Below are 21,461 nucleotides of genomic sequence, written 5' to 3'. Positions count from 1 at the left end.
AGTTCAGCTCAGAAAGCTACAATTATGAGGAGTCTTGTTGTTTTCACAGCTTTTGGCTCTGATCCATGTTGTCATTTTGCTGGTTTTCTTAAAAAGTTAAAATGCTTTTCAAATCTGCCGGCGGGTTTTGAGGTTCAGAGGGTTAAATATTCCAACAAGCTTCCTTTCCTTTAAAAAAAAAAAAAAAAAAACATTTTTTACATTCTTCTTTTTCTACATGCTCAATTTGTAACAACAATAACAAAACAAAAAGTTCTGTCCATGTTGAGGATATTGGAACCAGCTGGGGTGGTGTGCACTTTAAAGGAGGTCAGGCAAAAGTCGAATTATCAAGTTAGCATCCAGCGCCCTTTAGCTCTGCTCTGTTTTTCCTTTACTGGGTTTTTTGCTGGATCTCATCCAAACAGTCAGCTGAGTTGTGGTGAACTCGAGGAAACGCAGATAAAACCTGTTTTTTACAGATCCAGCGGTTGTTGGCAGCGACTTGAATCTAACATCCAAACACATGAACATCCCCAGAGGAATAAAGATTGTTGTTGCAATGCAGATCGACCACACAGTTTGCGGGAGGAAACCAAAGTAGACACAAAGTGACACAACTGGTGTTTCTTTGTAAACCGAGACAGGGGGTATATAGATCAACAGCAGAGCCGAGTGACAAAGAAGTATGGTGATATTTAAAAGCAAAGTGAACCAGAGCCGCAGACAGACACCGAGATCAAACAATGGGAGATGAAATGCATCGCTGTAACTCTGCAGGAATGAGAGTGTCTCTGTGTAATTATAAAAGAGCGGCTGGGGGTGAGCAGGAGCTGAAAGTGGACTCGGTACCCCCGAGGCGAGCCGCAGACAGACAGTAATGCTGCATGAGCTGTCAGAGCTGTGGCCGCTTTTCAACCTGCGATTTGACAACGGCGTCACGGAAAAAAGCTGCCAGTAATTCTCAGAAGTGGATAGAATAAGTTTCTGGTACAATGTGGAAGCAATCAGAGAATCCTTCAGCTATCTCATAGAAGAAACGCCAGCTTTTATAGCCAAAACCAGAGAATAAAGAAAGTCCTTTCTATTTGTCAGTTATTACATGGTTTGTTAAGTTTAAGCCCATTCTATAATAAGAAATCCAGTTAAAAAACTGTGAAAATATGGTAGCAAGAGTAAAGAGTAAAAAAAAAAGAAGTTAAAAACAGAGGAATACTGTAACATCCTAAACTGTACAAAACAATGAACATACTGGCAAACATGTAAAGTCATGATTTGATCACAGTAAAACAGTGTAACTTTGCAGCCACACATTGTAAAAATCAAATTACTATTTGTAAAAATACATACATATCTATGATCTTGACATTTTATAGTTTTGTGATTTTAATGGAGATGATCTGTTTCATAACAAAACATGTGAAATACATGAAATAACCATTTAAAAAAAGTTATCTAATTTTTAAAATCCTTGATATACATGTATTTTCTTTCAAATTACCACAAATATTTGAGAAAAAAAGAGATTTAAATACAGTTCAGCTTTACAGTAAGATAATACAAAAGAACAAATTGCTGTTTGTGAAAATATACATTTCTGATACAGTTTTGGCATCTAAACAATGTTTTTAAGTCAACATAAAATAGATTTCACTAGATTTTACATGGAAAAAACTGTAAAGGTCTGTAAAACACATTTAAGACGGCCTTCATAAATTTTCCATCCTTAATAATTTTCTGTCAAATGAGAGCAAATATCTGTACAATAACAAAATCTTTTACTGATTTACATACAATGAAAAATGTGTCTGTAAAAATACAGATTTCTTGATGTGAACATCTTTAAAGTTTTAGCCATTTTTGTTTATTTTTTTGGTACATTTTCTTTGATTATCTGTGATGATTAGAAAGTTCTAATATATTCTTTTTATAGTGGCTCTCGAACACTTTACATAAGGGTCATTATATTTAAAATCAACCAAATCTGAAAGGAATTTCCAGCTGACCTCCTCAGAATCAGCTGATTTTTAATGTAAACTTTAGTATTTTTAATAAATTCATGTAAAATTTGACCTTTGTAGTGTGAACATTGTCAGAGGCTTTTGAAGTACATGGGATGTATCAAAATGTTTTGCTTTTTAATTTGTGTTACTTCTCCATCATTTGAGCCTCATAGTTTCATCAGTACAGCAGATACACGTGAAATGAAAAACACATGAAAGTTCTGTTAAAAACTGCAACTAAATCAGTTTTACATCCACTCCACGTGTCTGAATCTAAAGACAAAACTTCAGTTTTCTTTGGCATGATGTTTTATCTACTGTAATGAACTTTGAGCATCAGTATTATGGGATATATTATAGCCTCAACAGCAGCAGTTTAATGTCTGTCATGTAGACTAATAGGAACAAGCATCGGTACCCTGAATGTGATTCCTGTTTTCTGGTAATTCACTGGAGGAAACTTTAAAAAGTACTTTCTGGGTAAGCTTTCAAGGGTCAAGGAGCAAATGAAACATCTTGTCTTTTTTTACATTTGATACCAGACCCATGTTCTAGTCATGATTCCTTCTGTGTCAAAACAATTTAACATTTTAGGACTCCTGAGTGTTGTGCTGAGCGAGAGAGAGAAAAACATCAAAGAGAACTTCTCATAACCCCTCTCTGACCTCTGGTACATGCCGATACAACACAAACACGCGATGCTGCGATTAACAAAGAGACACTGTTTTCCGAAAGAGCGGTGATGTCGAGATCGCATTAGGCTGAGAATGGCTTTTACAGTGACGAAGCACGAGCCTGCAGTTTGTGAAAATGACCGAATATCTAAGCGGTAAATGAGCACATGATCAACATGTGAGTAAACGACGAAGTCCGAGACGGGCGTGGACTCCTCGGCAACAGAGAAGGTGCTCGACGCCCTTCAAAGGCTTCCTCCAGAGGCAGAGTGAGTGCAGGGCTTTGATCAGTATCTCCTGTGTGAAGGCTGCAGACATGGAAGGTTAATGGCCATTTAACCCACAGTCACCTCCGCTGTCCTGGCTCGCTGCTAATGCTCCTGAAAGCTTGACAGAGCCATCTCTATTACCCATCAGCTTTGTGTACGTGCATGCGTGTTCGGGCTACATGCGAAGGCGACGCCAAGATAGAAACTGGAGGTGCGGAGCTCAGGCCTCATCACAGGCTTATTAACGTCCGATTTCACCGGGTTGGGTTTATTTTTTCACTTATTGCCTCAAGCTCCTTATACAAAGCTGCAGCAGATGGAGTGTGGAGTGTATATCAAAGCCTCTTTAACATATTACACGAAAACTGACCGGGATTTCATGTTGTGCTGCAATCTGAGCGTTGCTAAATTACCTCTCCGGTTTCGATATTTTAAAATTTATAGACCACAGATTCATAGCTCGCCCGTACACCAGCACAAATAACTTTCTGTGACAAATTTCTAATAATGAATTTAAAAAATATGGCCCTTCAGAAGAATCATAGTGTCACATTTTGAGGAGAACTCCCCCAAAATCCATATTAATCTGCAGAAGTCAAAAAGCTAATCTCATTATTATCAGTTGATGGATGCTGCACCGCAACATCTTTCCCTTTTTTTATTTTTCAGCGTCTCTAACTTGTTAGAAAGTTTTTATCAAAGTGAGGTTTCCAGGCAACCAAGCAGAGATGACTGCACCTGGAGACGGAGCGGTCCAGCATGTGTGTGTGATTTTCACACGTTGTTGTTTGAATTAAGCAAAAGAAACAAAGAGAGTACTGCGGAAAAGTTGTAGGAGTCAGAAGACTTTTGTATATTCTGCTTTAATTTATCGGTTAACTTTTTACAAACTGCAGAAAAAAACAGTATTGACTTCAACCACCTTTCATTCTTCTGCAGTTGTGCACAGTTCATTCAAAGTTCTTCATGTTTAGGTTGACGTTATCATAGTTTTTCTGTGTATTGTATCTAGTTGTGATTTTTCTGCCACATATTGTAATACTACTTCAATATTCAATAGATTTAAAATGCAGAATGATTATAAAACAGTGTCGTAACCGCTCGTGTCCCACGAGGAGGACTCTGCGGAGGTCAGACCATCTGTTGCAGAACTCCTCGTTCTTGTCACTGGAAATAGATCTTGTGACTTTGGTGGCCGCAGAATGAATTTGGAAACTGTTAGATGCCTCCCTGATTGATGGATAAGTGCCCGGTTATATTATAGTTGACCTTACTGTTCTACTTTCTAGTCTGCTATGACGATGCATCATCGTTTTTTTCTCATGCACACTGTAAATCAAGTCTACGTCCACGTCCACGCAGAGCTTTTGTGCGTCTTCTGATGACAAAATTTACATCGCTCAGACTCTAGTCCTCTCCGTGATGTAGAAAGACTAGCTCAGGAATGTAAACATCATTTTTTTTTGGCAAGAAAGCACAGAAGCATATTTGCCAAAATGCTGAACTGTTTGTTTAAACTGCACTATCATCCGTTGAAAGTGTAACACTGGCTTAATCCTCTGAACCCCAAAACCCACCAGCAGATTTGAAAAGAGCGTGTAATCCTTAAAGAAAAATCCCCCAAATGACACAGAATCGTAGTTTTCAGCTTTTCAATGGACCCTGAACTAATCATGGGAGACATGCAGGGAATACGAACCAAATCTAAATGACTCATTAAAAAAAAAAATAAAAAAAAAATACCAACAATAAATGACTTGTTCAAACCAGATTCTATAAAAAAAAAAAGCTAAAAATGCACTGAAACCATGAGTTACTAAGCTGTGACTGATTAAAAACGTGGTTATTCGGCTGAACTGCAGGCTGTGTTTACACAGAGCAGAGAGGAAACAAGTATGACAACAAATTAAACATGCAAGTAGTAAGTGATGATGATGATTTGCAATAATTATACTGCACAGAAGACATTTTTGTAGTTCTGTTTCCATTCCATGAAAAATGAGCCCACGGTGAGTAAAAATGTAACGGGAGCAAATAAAAAAAACACCTAGAAGCTGATGGGGATCCAGAGGGTTAATAAAGACTTCAATGTTCACCATGAAGGCGATGCTAACTACCATATGAAAAGAAATTGAAAACCAGCGGCTGCATAAAACAGAAAGGAAATATTACCTAAAACGGCTTCCACTGGGGAGTCATCGACAAAAATGTAGCGTAAAGATGGTTTAAGGGCTAAAACATGCAAATTCGCTGCATGTTCCTCCTCAGCACTGACAACCAGCTGATATTATGAGTTTTAAAAAAAAAATTCCTCCCACTTGCAATATATGTGGAGCTCTGCTTCAATGCCAATCTAGCAAGCAAGTAGATTTCTTCCACCCGGAGTGTGAGCCGACAATTTGTGCGTTGGGAATAAGGTCAGCGGCTCCATATGCGGGAGGCTATATTGGTTTTCTTGATGCAGGATTGTACAGTAAAAGAAAGGTTCTCACATCCACGTAATGAAACGCTCGCCGTCTCGTACAGTAGGAGCGCGGCGGCGGGTCAAAGCAGCTCCACCTCCCCGTCGAAGAGGATCTTGGCAGCGTTCTGTGTTTATCTCTGTTTGTGCCGAAACCCAATTGAGAAGTCGTAACACTTGGAATCTGAGCGGTGAAAAGTCTGTTCAACCAGCCGCCGACTTCTTTCTTTTGACTCGATCCTGTCGCTCTCTTCTTCCTCTGCTTTCCATTCAGGGCCTCCACAATGAAGCCATTTTGCATCACTCCAGGTTGCTACGATACTCCGGCGGCCCCGACTTGAAATGTTTTCACTTTTTAAGGTTGGATTTCAAGAGTGGGGAAAACAGCTGCAGGAGGAGAGAAAAGACGCAGGGACGAGGGCTTTGTGTTAATTTTGGTGATTTGGTGACATTTCAGACGGCGTTTTTGTCGCCCCTTCCTTTGTGGTTGTTTTTCTGAGCGTCTATATGGCCTAATGAGGCTGTTAGTTGCCGTTGACTCCCTGCCATATGTGCATGAATACATCAGAGAGCCTCGAGGCGAAGACTATTCCTTCACCCCTCACTCATAATGGTTTTTAGCTGCGTCTGAGATGAGGATGCAACGGAGAACGTTCCTGCTGTGATGCTACAGATTAATGAAAAACTGGAGGGCTTTGTTAGTCGGAATCGTCTCAATCAACCATTTGTGTTGTTGTTGTTTTCGAGTGTATTCCGTCGCCCGTCTTGGTGAAATGAGGTTCTCAGTGAATGAGCAGATAGAGAGCTGTCAGACGGACTTGTCCCTCCGGGCGAATCGATGCGTCGGGGGACAGGAGGCATAAATGAAGTCATACCACAAAACCCTCAAGCCTTATTACTGTACATTAGCGCTCCACTAAGTTCCTGTCCGCCTCAACATCCTCTGGGATATTTCTGGCCTTTGATGAAGCCCGACTGACGGCTGGCGAGGAGCGCTTTCCTCCCACCTCTGTCACCTCTGCTCGGCGGAGCCTCCTACGTGGTGCCGCGAGTGTGGCTTAGCGTTAATTAGCCCCGTGGAAATAAAAGACAGAAATCCACGATGAGGGATCGCCGGTGCTAAATCAGGCTAATGCTAATGCTGGAGGAGGAGTTTTTTTTTTTTTGTGGTGTGAGGGGTGTTTTATGCCCGTCCTTGGCACGGCGTGGCCGGGTCTCGCTCCTTGCCAGGCGTGATGGTTTTTAGCGGTTCCTGCCAGGCGGCGCCTCCCCTCCCCTCGCCCTCCCGCTCCATCCATCTCCTCCCGCCGCTGTCTGAAATTCAATTGACCTTTTGTTCCACCTCGCAGTGAATGGGCACAGGCCAGCTCAACCAATAGCTAACCCAGAGCTCTCATACCTCTTTATTTGATCTGTCCTGCCGAGTCCGGTGCTTTCATTACCTGCCCAAACACCAGGCCTCCCCTCCGCTCCGCAGCTACATCCTCCTTTTTTTTTTATCTCCGCTCGTGTCTCCATGCAGGAGAAAACAGCAGCTCTCCCCTCCACTTTCTTCTCCTCTTGATTGTTATGGTGATTGGCTTTTATTTGTGCCTGCTCGGCTTGTTTTAACCACAGCACTCTTTTAAAAAAAAAAGAAAAAAACGTGTTTGCTCTCCTCTTCCCTCAGAGGACTTTTTTTCTGACTTTGCAGAAGTGCTGAGGTAGCTTCCCTGTCGCTCAGGGCGGAAGAGCTCTGAATTTGCAGTGCTGTGACGAGGCCTCGCCGTGACCGTGACCTGCCAATCATCTCGGTCTCTGGGATTGACAAATTGATCCCAGCGGCCTCATTCCGGCTCCTAATTACATCTTAAGTCAAACAAGCGCCATTGTCTCAACTTTCCTTCATCTGACATCTTCCCCACCTTCATCTCTAATTCCCTGGTTGCTCCTCTCCTGCACCTTGCCCTCGCCCTGCCGTCAAAGTCATTAAATCTTTTTTTTTTTTTTTTTTGTCCTCACTCCCACATGCTCCGTCTCTTTTCTTCTCCGGCTCTAACCTTAGCTCAGGTCTGCTGCTCTGTGATACATACTAAAGACCGACTTCAGCAGCTACAGCACCTCATGTGTGACCGCTACCAATCAGAGCTCGCTGTCGTACAATGTGAGCTTTGCTGACTGTCGGACTTGGCATCCGTGTGATTGGGCTTTTTTTTTTTTTTTTTGGGAGTGTGGTTGTGAGTGTGTTCGTCCTGCTCTCTCAGCAGTACAGAACAGTAGCAATCTTGCATTAATAAGATGAAGAGGGGGCTATGAATTCCTGATAACGTCCTGTAAGGTGTGGGCAAAAATGACTATTGCATTTATCTCTTAAAGGTGGCAAAACAAGATGTTTCAAAAGTGTCTCTATTCAAGATTTTGCACAACTTCCTCAAGGGTTTTGCAAAGTTTAAAGGCACCGATTAGTGGATTTGCTGCTGGAGGGCATCAATAATTTGATTGTGTGCTGTTTAAATGTCGTATTTTACATCCAGATGCCCAAAACCTTAAAAACCACCTGCTGAATATTGAGTAGTTCCCCCTCCTTCCACCAAAACAGCTCTGAGAAGTCGGGGCATGGACACATTACCGTTAATAATACAACCAAATAAAAGTATACGAAGTTAGAAAATGTTTTGTAGTTTAGCTGTAGTGTCTGTTTGTGCCACCAGGTGGAGCAACCTGCTGAATTGCAGCGAATTATGGGAATGTGTAATGTTCAAATCCAAATTGTTAAATAAGTAGTTTTGTGTTTGTTATTTCAGTTTTATTGCTGTGGATGGATGTGGCAGAGAGCGTTGTGAGAGTTTAGCTAGCAACGGGCTACCATGACAGAGACTTCTGTAGCGGTTAATGGATTCTGACCAAGGCTTCTGAGTAGAAAACAAGCAGACTTTGTGACATACTTTGAGTACCTGTAGGTAAAAATGGCTTTATCAACACATGAAAAAGTGGTCATTGGACTTCTCTGGCTTTAACTGTTATAATCGCAAACAAGATTGCTTGGAAGTTGTCGTATGGGTTTGTTGTGGGTCCTCCATAGATCAGGCTTGTTCCATGGATGCTTGTTCAGATTGGGATCTTGGGAGTTTGGAGGCTGGGTCAACACTTGTGGCTATTTGTCATGTTCCTCGAAGACTTCTTGAACAGTTATGGGAGTTTGACAGGACACTGCTTGGTAATAATAGTGTTATTTTATGATCACTCATTGTAACAGAATGAAACAGAATGAATGATGGTTGAAATACAGATTTTTGATGTGGACACTAGAGACTTTTTTTTTTTTTTTTTGGAATCAACATTTAACAAAACAGGGAAAACCCATAAAAAAAAGACAACTGTTTACCTTAAAAAAATCTTTACTATACATACTTATTCTTTTATTAATGGTAAATGGTGAATCTGTAGAATAATTATGTGTTTGCTGATTTAAATACATTAAACAATAGTGTAACTTAACTTTCAAAGAATGAATGATGTGTGTTTTTTGGGTTAACATGTAAATTAATACTTTTTTTCTGTGATTTTACTTGTTATTAACTGTAATTTAACAAAACAGAAAATCTGTGAAATTACAGTAAATAGCTGTTAAAAGAAATACTGGTAAAAAACTCAAACATTTGTTTTTTTACAGTGTAGGCTGCACAGTGGGCAGTAAGGTGTATAAACAGCGGCATGAAAGCAATAAAAGTAAAGATATCTAAATCCAAAGTACATTTTTTTAAACATATTTGGTTGCACTTGATGGCAAAGTGCATTTTGGCGAGAAACGTAAACAGAAGTGTTCCTGTCGCTCGGAGGCACAAACAGCAGCGTTCTTCACTGTGCAGCCTGTTGCATTGTTCTCAGTGGGGAGGCAGCAGGTCACCATAGGACGGTTTGCTGAATGCTGAGGGGTTACGGGCCGCGTGCAGCTATTGTCATGGTTTCATTCCATCATTAACAAAGCGAACATAGTGATGCTAAAGCAGGCTGTAGTGCCATTGTGCAGACTCCATTTACCCCACCAGACAACGGCATGCAGCCCTTTAACAGGCACTTTATTGTGTCAGGTCTGGTGTGAAGCACGGATACCTCGAATAATCTGCCGTTATCTATAATTATTAATCATAATCAGGTTGCGTGACCTCAAGGGATTACACACGATATCAGAGATGTTTATTATGTCAAAGTGTGCATCATCTGTTTACAATATGTGATTTGATTGGCTGATTTCTGCACGTTTCTGTAAAATGCGGTGAATACCAGGAGGGAGCCGGCGGTCGCAGCCACATTTCCCCGAGAGCCCAGATATTTTTACAAGCCTCCTAATGAGAGCTGTAAGAAAGCAGGAGCCGTGTGAGTACAGAGGCTCCACTCTGCCTTCAAATTTGATCAAGGTACCAAAATAAAAAAAACGAAGATCGAGGAGAAGGCGTGCGAGCGGATCTCGAAAGAAAATGAGAGATTTTAAAACAAGGGCCATTTGCAAAGGCAGACAGAAAGAGGGATGAGACGAGAGAATTAAGGGGTTCAACCTTTCAGTTTGGCCTTTGTGCTGGCATTCGCTGTCGTATCGGGATGATTATGGATTGCGTGCACAAGTCCTCCGGTCCACTATAATTCACTTTTGAGTGCATGTGTTGCTCCTGCGAGTTACCACTCGATGTTCCCCTGTGATAAAAAGGGAGGACGCATCTGTGCGGAAGCCCAGGAGAGAAAGATACGCAAATATTTGCACAGAACTGTTGGGATCATTTGCATGTGCAGAGAGCGTTCAAGCTGCAGCGTGTCACAGTGGCTGCTTTAATGGGCTACCAGTGTAATAATGACCTTTAGATCACCTTCCAGAGTGTTTCTAGCTGACAGGGCGAGCCATATGGTCGGGATGAGCACCCTCATGGGGTTAAATCAGGTTAAAAACACACAGGAGTTCCTCAGAAGACATGGTGACCTTATGCCATATGCTATTGTGTGTCCACAGGTTCTTCTTATTACGACAACGTGAGGCCGCTGGCGTATCCGGATTCAGATGCGGTTCTCATCTGTTTCGACATCAGCCGCCCAGAGACTTTGGACAGTGTCATAAAGAAGGTCAGTGCTTTCTTTTTATATATATATATTTTGTATTTCATCTCCTCCTCCTTCTCAACCCTTTAATATCGGCTCTGATCCTGCATGAAGAACGAAGCGGAAAACAATTCAGTTTTCTCCCGCTCAGCATCTTGTATCGACTCAGATTTCTGTGCCAGCAGCTTTTCATGGCTCAACAATAGAGCAAATCAGCACCGAGGTTAAAGCCCTCAGATTCCTTTATCTCATCAAAATGTCCACGGATGCTTGACCCTCGTCCCTGCGAGGAATGGAAGGTCAGGGCCGAGAATGAGAGGCGAGGCTTTTTCAGCCGGGTGGGTTCAAGAGGAATATAAGATACGCAAATTAACCACACCAGCCGACGTGTTGCAGGAGCCGCTGCGGAGGCCTTTTAAAGTTTACTATCTGAGTTTAATGCAGAATGCTTGACCAGATGGTGGCAGTTAACGTTTGCAAGGTATCTAGTGGTTGAGAAGTTATAGTGGAGTTGGGTGTGCTGAGCGGGTGGAGCTGTTGAATGTGGTCTAGGATGTGTTTTTACAGCCAGTGCACTGTAAAACATCGATTCAGCCAGTCAAGTCAAGTCATCTTTTTTTAGTTAACTTATTGGAAATATATTAGTTTTGCTCATTTCCTTGATAAAAATGTCTGTTTTTTATTGTCAGACCAATTAAAACATAACATGAGCTCTTACAATGTGTCGCATTTTGACTTAAAATGAGCCGCTGAATGAATGAATAGTTTAAAGGTCACTCAACTCACAGAATTAAGTTAATAAGAAACACATAAGCAGATTTCCCAGAATCCACCAAACTCTAGTAGACTCTTATGTTTGGTAGTTTTAGAAAGCAGACATTGTGGAAACTTGCTAAGTGCTAAAATAAGTTATGGTAGTTTCATTTAGTAATAATCTACAAATTCTAAATATGACAAAGCTTAGCTCTAAATCTAGTCTTTGCACCTGTAAACCTAGAATTTATCGCACTGTAACCAGGAGCAGCCTTACAGATTATATTTCTAATGAATCTGGTTTTTAAAAAACTCACTTTAACAGCCTAAACTGATGGTTCTCAAAATTAATTGAAGACTTAAAAGTACGAAAATATAAACCAAGTCTGTAAACCCTGTCTATGTGAGTAGTTGGTTCAACTTGATAATCTTAACTTTTTTGACTGACAAGACAGTACAGTTCTTACCGGGTCTCATCGATTTTGGAATGACGTCTTGCAAACTTGTAAAATACTCTCTTCTTGATATTGTTTAATTTTTAAAATGCAGTCAATTTACTGTCATGTCCAAACAGATAATGTTCTGCATTCAGTTAACCGTCTTAATGTTGGAAAGTTTTCTGCAATTTCCGTCTAATCACAGAGAAAATAGGATTTAACTTAATTTGACTTTCACAGCCACAGAGGTTCAGTTCAGTCACATGTTTAAGGCAGCAGGAACGTAGAAGCTGAATAGGCTTGAAATGATTTACAGTGCATGCCCACATATTGTTAAATACCTATGGCGTGTATATAATGGGTTGGTGCGTGTCATGTAAAGCACCCTTGTGCCTTTTAGTGGTTTCTCATCTTGAACCCATGTGTGTAAATGTGCCTTTGAACTGCAGGCGGTTCCCACGGCTCCCTGTTGACGTGTTTAGTGGTCTGAGGGGAGCTGCTAAAATGCCCTCGCAGACTTTGTAGACACAACCCGAGACACCATTTTTTTAACCCGCGGAGCCTCGGTAGCTTCTGTCAACAGAGGGGGGGGGGACGCATGGCTGCCATCTCGCTTTAGCCTTTCCCATGCATCACCCTGCAGGGGGCCGCCTTGACCCCTGACCCCCGGTTGTCATCCTGGTAATCCCTGAAACTCGGGGGCACATGGAAAACCTGTTGCACAGCCACCATCCCAAATTAGACTCTTGACCTCCACGAAAAGAGGAGGTCGGCGAGGTTACGAGATGACAGCTGGGGGACGAGAGGGGGGGTAAACAATCAAAGCTTTTGATTGGGTGTTAGGGGAAGGTCAGAGGTGGATTTTAGGCGTGAAGGATGAACGGAGGCGCTGACGTTCTGCACACGGCATGCGGAACATTTCGGGGCTGCGTTTGTGTGTTGGTTCAGCTGAGTTTCAGAAGTGACATTTAATCTCAGGGTGACTTTAGGAGGAACACCGCTCAACCTTTTCTGCGCAGAACCTGAAATAGATTTGTCGACGGAGGAAAGAATAACACACTCCAGGTACTGCAGAAACCTGAACCAAGCCGCCGTGAATGAAGCTGACACATTTCCACGTAGCTCTGCAGCCCTCGAAGCGCAGCACGGAGAAATAAGAAGTGTCTGCACGCCGTCGCCCTGAGGTGGAAAAATTAGCAGATTAATCCAAGCTAATCAGCAGCTAATACGACGATCAATTAATCTTTTAAGTCATTTTTCAAGAACAAAATACCAAACGTTTCTTGTAGCAGCTGTGGCATTTTTCAGCTTTTCTTTCTTCGTCTTGTGTGACAGTAAATTCAATATCCTTGATTCTTGTTGAGTACAGTGATGTATCGACCAAACAATTATTTGATTAATTGAGGGAATAATTATCAAATATATCCACAATGACAATAATTGTTACTGGCAACCCTGCTGTTCCTCTGCATAGATGAGTTTATGCAAAGTTTCATAGTGTTGCCTCTGTATTTTAATGACTTCTCTATCTTACATGCTTTTGATGAATTGATTTACTGTTTAGTTTTGAAAATGCCACATGCATTTATCAAGGTGAAGTCTTTAGATTGCTTGTTTAAAAACCCCAGATATTGAATTCACAAAGGTAAAACGCAAGCCTGTGTAATGATTTGCAGTTCTTTGTTCAATTTCCATCAACAAAAAGATAAAATTACCCTTTTTTTTTGTCACTTCACAAACATATAATTGTCTCTCAGTTTGATTTTTAATGCGTGTTTGGCTTGTTGCTTCATAAATGTGAACAAAAATAAAAAGTAATACAAGATTAATGTTCCAAGCCTGTCTTTTGTGTTTGTGGTTGGACTGTACCATTAGTGCTGGGGGGGAGTCTACAGCCAGGCACATTATGTTTTAGAGCTGCAAGTCTTAAGCAATCAGTTGTTAACTATTAAATTAATCCGGTTTGAGTAAATCTTTTTAGCAAACAAGTCAAAATCCTGATTCTGGCACTTAAATGTTCATATTTCCTAAATGTCTGAATCGCTTAATTGAATATATTTGGTTTTTCGACAAAACAAGTAACACTGATCGATATTTTTCACCATAGACCAAACAACAAACTAATCAATAAATGAATCGATAATGAAAATAACCATTAGTTGCAGTTGTCATATGTTACATCTTAGGCATTAAATAAATGCTATGGACAAGATATCGTCTAACATTGTTCTAATAATGTTCTTTACTGTCATTTGTTTGTTTAGTCATTCATAGTCATTTGTTAGCCTCCACCGGCGTTTTAAGGCTACTAGCCTTCGTCAACAAGAACAACACATTGGCCTTAGGCTGTTGCACAGGTTACATAATGCAGAACTGCATTACTGACTCTCAAGGGTGCTAATTGTAAATTCTAAAAACAAGTACATTAAAATATTGAGTCATTTTTGTTAAGCTATAATACTGAAGCAACAAGCCAAACGTTCATTATGAGTGCGCAATATTGAAAACAAATGATGTTGGGGATTTTTTTTCTTCTGTGATATAAAAATTCACCAGAATTCTACGCGTCTGCATAGAAAGTGAAGCTGAACAAATCCAGCAAAACACAAGTAAAGGCATCCATAAAAGTTTTTCGCTTTGTGTTGCATTCAGATCTGCATTTGCGCTCATCATACAGAGCTTTGTAGCTCTGTTTACTTGTGCTACCTCATGTACTAACAACATTTGCAAGACGCTGCTGAGTTGCTATTTTTGATCAGCAGTTGCTGCAGTTTTTTTTTTTCGTGCAACTGGCCTTTTGCAACCAAATCTTCCTTTTCAGTGTTTCTCTCCTGTTCTACGCTCACTTTGCTGTGCACACGTGAATCCTGCACGTCAACAAACTCTAAATAAGGTTGAAGAAACTCAGAAGACCTCTTAAGTTGATGTTCTATCTGAATTCTCTTGTACATTAGTCATGGAAAATGAGAACCATGTGAAGCTTCTTTTTCTATCAAGCTGCAAAATAGTTGTAGCATGATGTGCTTGAGTTGATTAGTCATATTTCACATCGTGCTTTTGCAATGTTGATACTGAAATAAAATATTGGGCTCAAACGTGAACATTAAAAAAAAAAAACAGTGAGACAATTATGCATTTGTGAATAAAAAAAACGAATAAAGTTTCGGACCAATTTTTCAGCGTCAGAAACAGGAAATCTTCCTCCATTCTCGCTTGACTAAACAATTCATATATATTATTAAAATGCTGTTTAGTTTTGTTTATTGAAGCGTGGATTTGGCTTTATACGCCAAAATGTGGTGAATATGTCCCCATTTGCTCTTTTAATCTCTGGAGTGCTGGTATCAGTGGAGCCAAAGCTGTAAAAATACATATAAAGAAGTAGTTTTGAGTTTTCTCAGCTGAGCAAATGTGTTTTCTCAAGAGAGCATTAATCTCCTCTGAGTTCAGGTGTCCAGAGGTTAAAGGTCATCGCCGCACCTCAGCAGCTCACCGGTCGATACGAAAGCTCAGCTTCCCAGGTTTGGAATAATCGCTGATGTGTTTCGGCATTTCTGTTTTGCACAGTGGCAGGGAGAGACGCAGGAGTTCTGTCCCAACGCCAAGGTGGTTCTGGTGGGCTGCAAGCTGGACATGAGGACGGACGTCAACACCCTGAGAGAGCTGTCCAAGCAGCGCCTCATCCCCGTCACCCACGAACAGGTGAGAACCAGAGCAGGACGGGTGGCTGAGGAGGAATAAATGATGACAGAGAAGGTGACCAGCAACATTCAGAGGAAGTTCTGCCAATGTTTTTACGATGAAGTTCTGTTTTACTTCCCCAAAATGTCCTCTTCAAGGTGGGATAACTAAAGATGTTCTATAGTGTTTAGGGATGACATTATTAGACCGTTACGCCCAAACGTAACGTTGCACTGAGAACGTTCTTCCTTTGTTATCATGGTATGCTGTGGAACCTTATAGTAACGTTTTATAGATTTAATCTCTGTATGTCTCCAAAAGATCTTCAGAACATTGCAAGCAGAATATTCCACCTTTGCAGGAACATCTTATAAAGAGCGTCTGAGGTTTTGATAAGATCTTGAAAACATTTTTGTGTTGCACTGAGAACGTTTTTGTAACGGTGGAAATCATTTATAGAGGAACTTCCTACGATGTTTTCTCTCAACAAGACAAAATGTTCCACCTTTGACATATCGCATTACAGGAATGTTATAAAATGTTCTGTCATCTGAGGCCTCGATAACATTTCTTAAATGTTGGTTTGAGAAAGTTCTTTCTTTGTTATCGTGGAACACTGTGAGAATGTTTTATACAAAGAAAGTTCTGTAATGTGTTCCTCAATAACTACCTCAAAACATTTTCAGAACATTGCAGGCAGAATGTTCCACCTTTAATAATATGTCACATTAACGTTGTGAAAATCATCTGAGGCTTTGATAACGTAGCTTAAATGTTAGTTTGAGAACGTTCTTCCTTTGTTATCATGGAACTTCATCTGTATTCCTGAGAACCTCCTCTGAAAGTTGATAATAAAACATTATATTACACTTCATAGGAACATTATTGGAACTGAAAATGCTCTTAAAACATTTGTTTAAAACATTTTCCTTGATAAATGATTGTAGGTGATGTTAGCCAGTGTTGTGGGAACGTTCCCTGGGAGCTCGGGTTGGGTCGAAAGGCAGATTTGAAAACAACAGCAGAAAAAAAAAAAAATATGTGGAAAGCAATCTGGCTGTAATGTGCAATTTTTTTTCCATCTTGGATCAGCAGTGGCGTTACCTCTGTGGTGAGTTTTTCCCACAGGAAGGGGAGTGTGAGCACATGACCACTGTATCAGAGCTGTAAAACCCCTCGGGGACGTGTTGCTGGGGTCGGCGTTTTCACCAAAATTTTGCTGACAAGCGATGTGAGGTTGCTTACGGCAAGGGCTGCAGAAGAAGCACAAGCGGTTAGCGGGGTTTACGTCTAGGGACACTTTTCTGTTTTTTTTCCTCCCCTGAAATGAAATATTCATGCAGATTTAGGGATTTTCAAAATGCAGGATGAATAGAAAATGGACATTGATAAACGAGCGAGCCCTTTTATCGCATGCCGCCGTGACCTCTAAGCCAAGAGGATGGGGAGAAGAGGGAGGGGATGATAAACTGTTCTGTAAATCTGTGAATTTTAATCAGCTTTCAGCGTGTTCATTTTGTGCTCTCCTGTGTTGGACATACAAAAAAAAAAAAAAAAAAGGGGGCTTTTTCACCGCCGCACAAAAGCCCCCAAAACAAAGGAGCCTTTTTTTTTCCCTCGCGCTACTGTCTGAGAGCCCGCCGGAGGCTAAAAGCACACTGCTTCCAAAAAATCAGAAAAAGCAGACAGTTCATGTAAATAAGACACATAAACAAAAGATGGAGTGACAAAGCACAGAGCTAATGTAAAATAGCTGGGGACTGTTTATAGCCAGGACTACATTAAGTTACTGTTTGCCTCTTTCTCAGTCTCTATTTAGGTTCCAGGCAGCTACTGTTTGTCTCTCTAATATGCCCAGGAAATGTGTGTCACACAGCAGATGCCAAAGCTGTGCACAATAAACATTTCGGTGCTCTAATCCAATAGCCAGTGTTGTTATCCTGTTGTTGATCTTAAATTGAATTCCAACAGAGCTGAGGAGTCGTCAGCGAGAGTGACCACTGGGTGAACTCCAGACATTTCCGCACTAATCTTCCCGAGATTCGATCGAGCTTTTCCGCCTGTCACGACAATCTCTACCTCGGCACCCTCCCCCTGAATCTAAATCTGCTGTTCCACCTAATGAGGGCTTCATTGCTTCTTATATGCGCCTCAGTGCACAGCCGAGATAAAAATCAAACCATGTCCACCGGAGGGATGAAAAGCTCTTTCTGTGTCGGACAGCGTGCCATTGGAGGGTCATGAGAAATGTAGTCCTGTCTCATCGTTACAACCTTTACATGTATTGAATCTTGTGTGGATGTAGGTTTAACCCTCAGTGGGATGAAAAGTCATGTTATATTGTAAGAATGTGCAAAATGATACCATTTATCTGAGCCAGACGCTGTAAAAACCAGGGATATCCTGAGTTTTGCACAAAATATATTAACTCAGGTCGGAGGTCATTAAGCATGACAGAAATCTTTGTCATGCTGCCCATCGCTAGTTAAACTCGAACAATGTTTCTGCTTGCCGACATGAGCTGCCTATAGTCTGAATGAACACCTCTGGTCTCTAAAGTAATAAAAAGTAAGAGGCTCCACCTGGTGGAACAACCAGGTACTACAGCCAATCTACAGTATGTTTTCTGGCATGCATGTAAAGGATGCAGGAGCCACAATACACCCTACCCTCTAACACTACATTGTCCTACCAGAGCTTTACAACAAAGTTCCTTAACATCTACAAAACATTAAGAAACAGCTTGGATACAGAAATGCAGCTATTTCATTGTTAAGCATATACACTGGGTTGGTTCTAAGAACTTTAATGTACTTAAAGTGTATGTTACTAGTATCTGATCAGGACTCAGTATCACGAGAAACCTAATATTAAATGACTTGGGACTTGATTAGGACATCCCTAGTACAAAACAGAGAGATTTCCAACATTGTAGGGCTCCTTGAACGATTTCAACTAGACTAAACTAAAGATTTTGCACAACCAAAAAGCTGTTCGTCCACAACCAGCAGTCATGTGACAAACATTCAGTAACTTTTAGACTGAACTGGACTGAACTGCAGGCTGTGTTTACACAGAGCAGACAGGAGACAAGTATGGGAACCAACTGTAAGTAGTGAAATATTTATAGTAGGTAGACTCACCATTTTTTTCCAGCACTGGCAACACCTGCGCAAACTTGGCAAAATGTTGTACGTGTTTATTCCAGGTTTTTTCAATATCTGTAAAATAAATAATCAAGGAAATGCAACTTTATGGCATTATACCTGTCTCATGCTGCAGAAAAGAGATTCCTGAGTTCTCTTTCCTTCTAGTCATGGTTGTTCTGTTTCCATAGAGGTGCAGGTCTTTATGTTGCAGCGAAAAATGAGCCCACAGTGAGTAAAAATGTGACCGAAGCTAAAAAAGAATGCACAGAAAGTCTTTGGGACTGAGAGGGTTACAGTGTAATCATGAAACAAGAGATGAGGCTGCACTGTACTGTAGCGAAGAGAGGGGCCGAGGGATTTTAAAATTAAATTTGTCTCTGATTTGATCTCAAGCAAACAATTTACGGTCTCAATTAACTGGGTATATTGTAACATTACTCAGGGGTGAGCTCGAGTGCTGGAGGAGTTCTGTTCGGGTTCAGTCTCTTCTCTCTAAATAGCTGCACAGACCGAGTCAACAGTGGCCCAGTGGGTCTGCGCTGTTCTGATCCCTCTATTTTATTCTTTTCTTTTTTTTAACTACAGACTGAGGAGTCAGCATCTACATTATTCATGGCTCAGATGGAGGGGCTTCATTTGTCTCTAGACATGTTTAGATCATTGACATTCAGTTTAGATCAACATCTCTGTCTCAGAAACTGCTGCTTGTGTTCGGGAACACTTAGTTTTTTTTTTTTGCTGTTGAGATATAGTGCTTGCTCATGCCAAGGTACAGAGAATTTCCTTTTCAAACAGCCTGTTGACACAAAAGGAAAATCATGTCTAGCGCAGCCTCTAAAAGCCTGCGTGAAGGATAGAAAAGATGGTACTGATGTGTCACGGTGTCTACAAAAATTGAAAATCACTGAAAGGAGAGGGGAAAAAAATGTGCTTTGTGGAGAAAAATTACACAAGATGACATCTAATAGTTGATGAGATTTGTGGCTCTGTGCCTAAAATGCACCTTCTTCCTTTTGCAGCTTGTTGTTGCTCCAGAGTTGACTTTCTTAACCGCCTCTCACTTGCGTTGCAGGGCAGCACGATAGCCCGGCAGATGGGGGCGGTGGCCTACGTCGAGTGCACCTCCAAGGTTTCCGAGAACAGCGTCCGGGACGTGTTCCACATCACCACCTTGGCGTCGGTCCGGCGGCCGCACAAGCCGCAGCTCAAGCGAAGCAGCAGCCGCAGAGGCCTGAAGCGAGTGTCGCAGCTCCCCCTGCCGCCTCTGCCGGGTCGGACTGAGCAAATGGACCAGGCCCCAGCCATGAGGAAGGACCGGGCCAAGAGCTGTGTGCTCATGTAGAGACCCACCGTTTATCATTCTATATATATATATATGTATATACATAAACACAGAAATATATAAAAGAGGAAGTCTATTTATTATTTGATGTTTTTTTTTTTCCTCGTATTTTCATTTTTTGCACTGCAGAGGAGATGGAAAAGAGAAACACTGCACTGTGGAAACAAATGCTTTGGATTTTTTTTCTTTTTTGTTGTTGCGTGTGTGCATATTTTACAAGCTGTTTACATATTTGTGTTGCTTTGAAATGATGGCAAATTGGACTAACGCTCTGGACACGAGGAAACTGTGATAGCGGAAGTGCCGTCTAGTCCCCGGGAATTAAAGTGGAATTAATTTCCTGAAACCGCTCTAATAAGAAGACGGCACGGCAACGGAGAGCGCGAGGAGAGCCGTGTCGAAGCTGGAGATGAAGCTCGTTTTCAAAGACGGTGTTGTTCAGCAGACATCACAAGTAATTGTCTGACTGCGCCCGCCCGAAGCTGCCATATTTGAGAAGAAAACCTGCATGTACAGTGATGCTGAAAAGGGATTCTAGTGATCAGGTGAATGACGGCTCATTGAGAGGCTGGAAATGAGATTCTGTGAAATGTGGCGAAGGTGCGAGTGCGAGCGTTACTACCACAAGTGCATTTTAGAAAAAGAAGACGGTCACCAGATTTTATTTTGCCCATTTAACACTATTTTTCTCATCCACTCCAGTCGTGTCAGTTGGATTCAATAAAATTAATGCTGTTGTTTCTTTGTGGAAAATAAAGTGGTAAAATGTTAGGGCTATTTTGTTGTACTTTCACTAAAGTCTAAAATAAAGCAACAGCTTGACTGTATAGGGAAAAGGTTGACTGAAGTTTATTAATGCCGTGCTTGCTGTTAGTTTTGGTGCAGATGATGCAACGCCAGATTTTATACAATTCAAAAAAAAAAAGTTTCATATCACAAAAAAAAAAACACTGAAACTTTATACACAGCTTCCCCATTGCGTCGCATATCCTAAACTAGTAAAACCCATACCACGACATGGTGAGACACGACCCAATAAATTTTCGGAATGATTGCAAAAAAATCTCGAGAATCGTGAGGTGTAGAAAAATGCTCCTGATTGTCGTAAATTGCATGCAACTAAATAAAAACCGCTTGAAGGCAAGCCTATGTTTAAAGGTTTCATTTGAAGCTTGCTACTGAATCAGATACTCTGAAGGTTTTGCTTATGGATTTAGTGGATAATGCTGAAGAGAATGACACAGGTTCATTTACGTCACAAAATTATTATTTTTTTTAAAGAAAAAACACTTTTTTTGTTCAATACCAGTCTAATTCCAGCAGGCCAGAGGAACTAGCTCGGCCAAAGTATGGTTGCCTGATTTTTGGGAAATACGATTATAAATGGCGCCTAAGATTCAGTCCCATTAAACCGCCTGCCCAGGGCTGCAAATAACCCTGACTGAAATAGCAGACCTAACCGATAATTCCATCTTGCTGGAATCGAGCCACAATCTACCCAACAACACTTCCAGAAAAAATAATGCCATGAGTGGTCCTTTGTGCCACCAGTTCTTTAATATTGCTAATTTTAAACAACTGAAATTAGTACGACTGACATACTACCTTTGACCCCACATCCTACATATTTCATCAAATCATCACAA

General features: G+C 41.1%; 1 protein-coding gene across 1 annotated transcript in view; it reads left to right on the top strand.

Annotated features, from left to right (window-relative positions):
* Positions 1–20,651, top strand: part of rnd2 (Rho family GTPase 2) — a 43,418-nt gene extending 22,767 nt beyond the window's left edge. Inside the window, exons 3-5 of the mRNA XM_008297206.1 lie at positions 10,368–10,477; positions 15,211–15,345; positions 19,546–20,651. Of these exons, the coding sequence (XP_008295428.1) occupies positions 10,368–10,477; positions 15,211–15,345; positions 19,546–19,815 (515 nt within the window). The 3' untranslated portion in view covers positions 19,816–20,651. The remainder of the gene's footprint in view (positions 1–10,367; positions 10,478–15,210; positions 15,346–19,545) is intronic.
* Positions 20,652–21,461: the final 810 nt, after the last annotated feature.

The sequence above is a fragment of the Stegastes partitus genome, unplaced genomic scaffold (genome assembly GCF_000690725.1).
Source record: "Stegastes partitus isolate 25-593 unplaced genomic scaffold, Stegastes_partitus-1.0.2 Scaffold1199, whole genome shotgun sequence".
NCBI classification, from domain to species: Eukaryota; Metazoa; Chordata; class Actinopteri; family Pomacentridae; genus Stegastes; species Stegastes partitus.
This window is presented reverse-complemented; position numbering and strand designations above follow the sequence as displayed.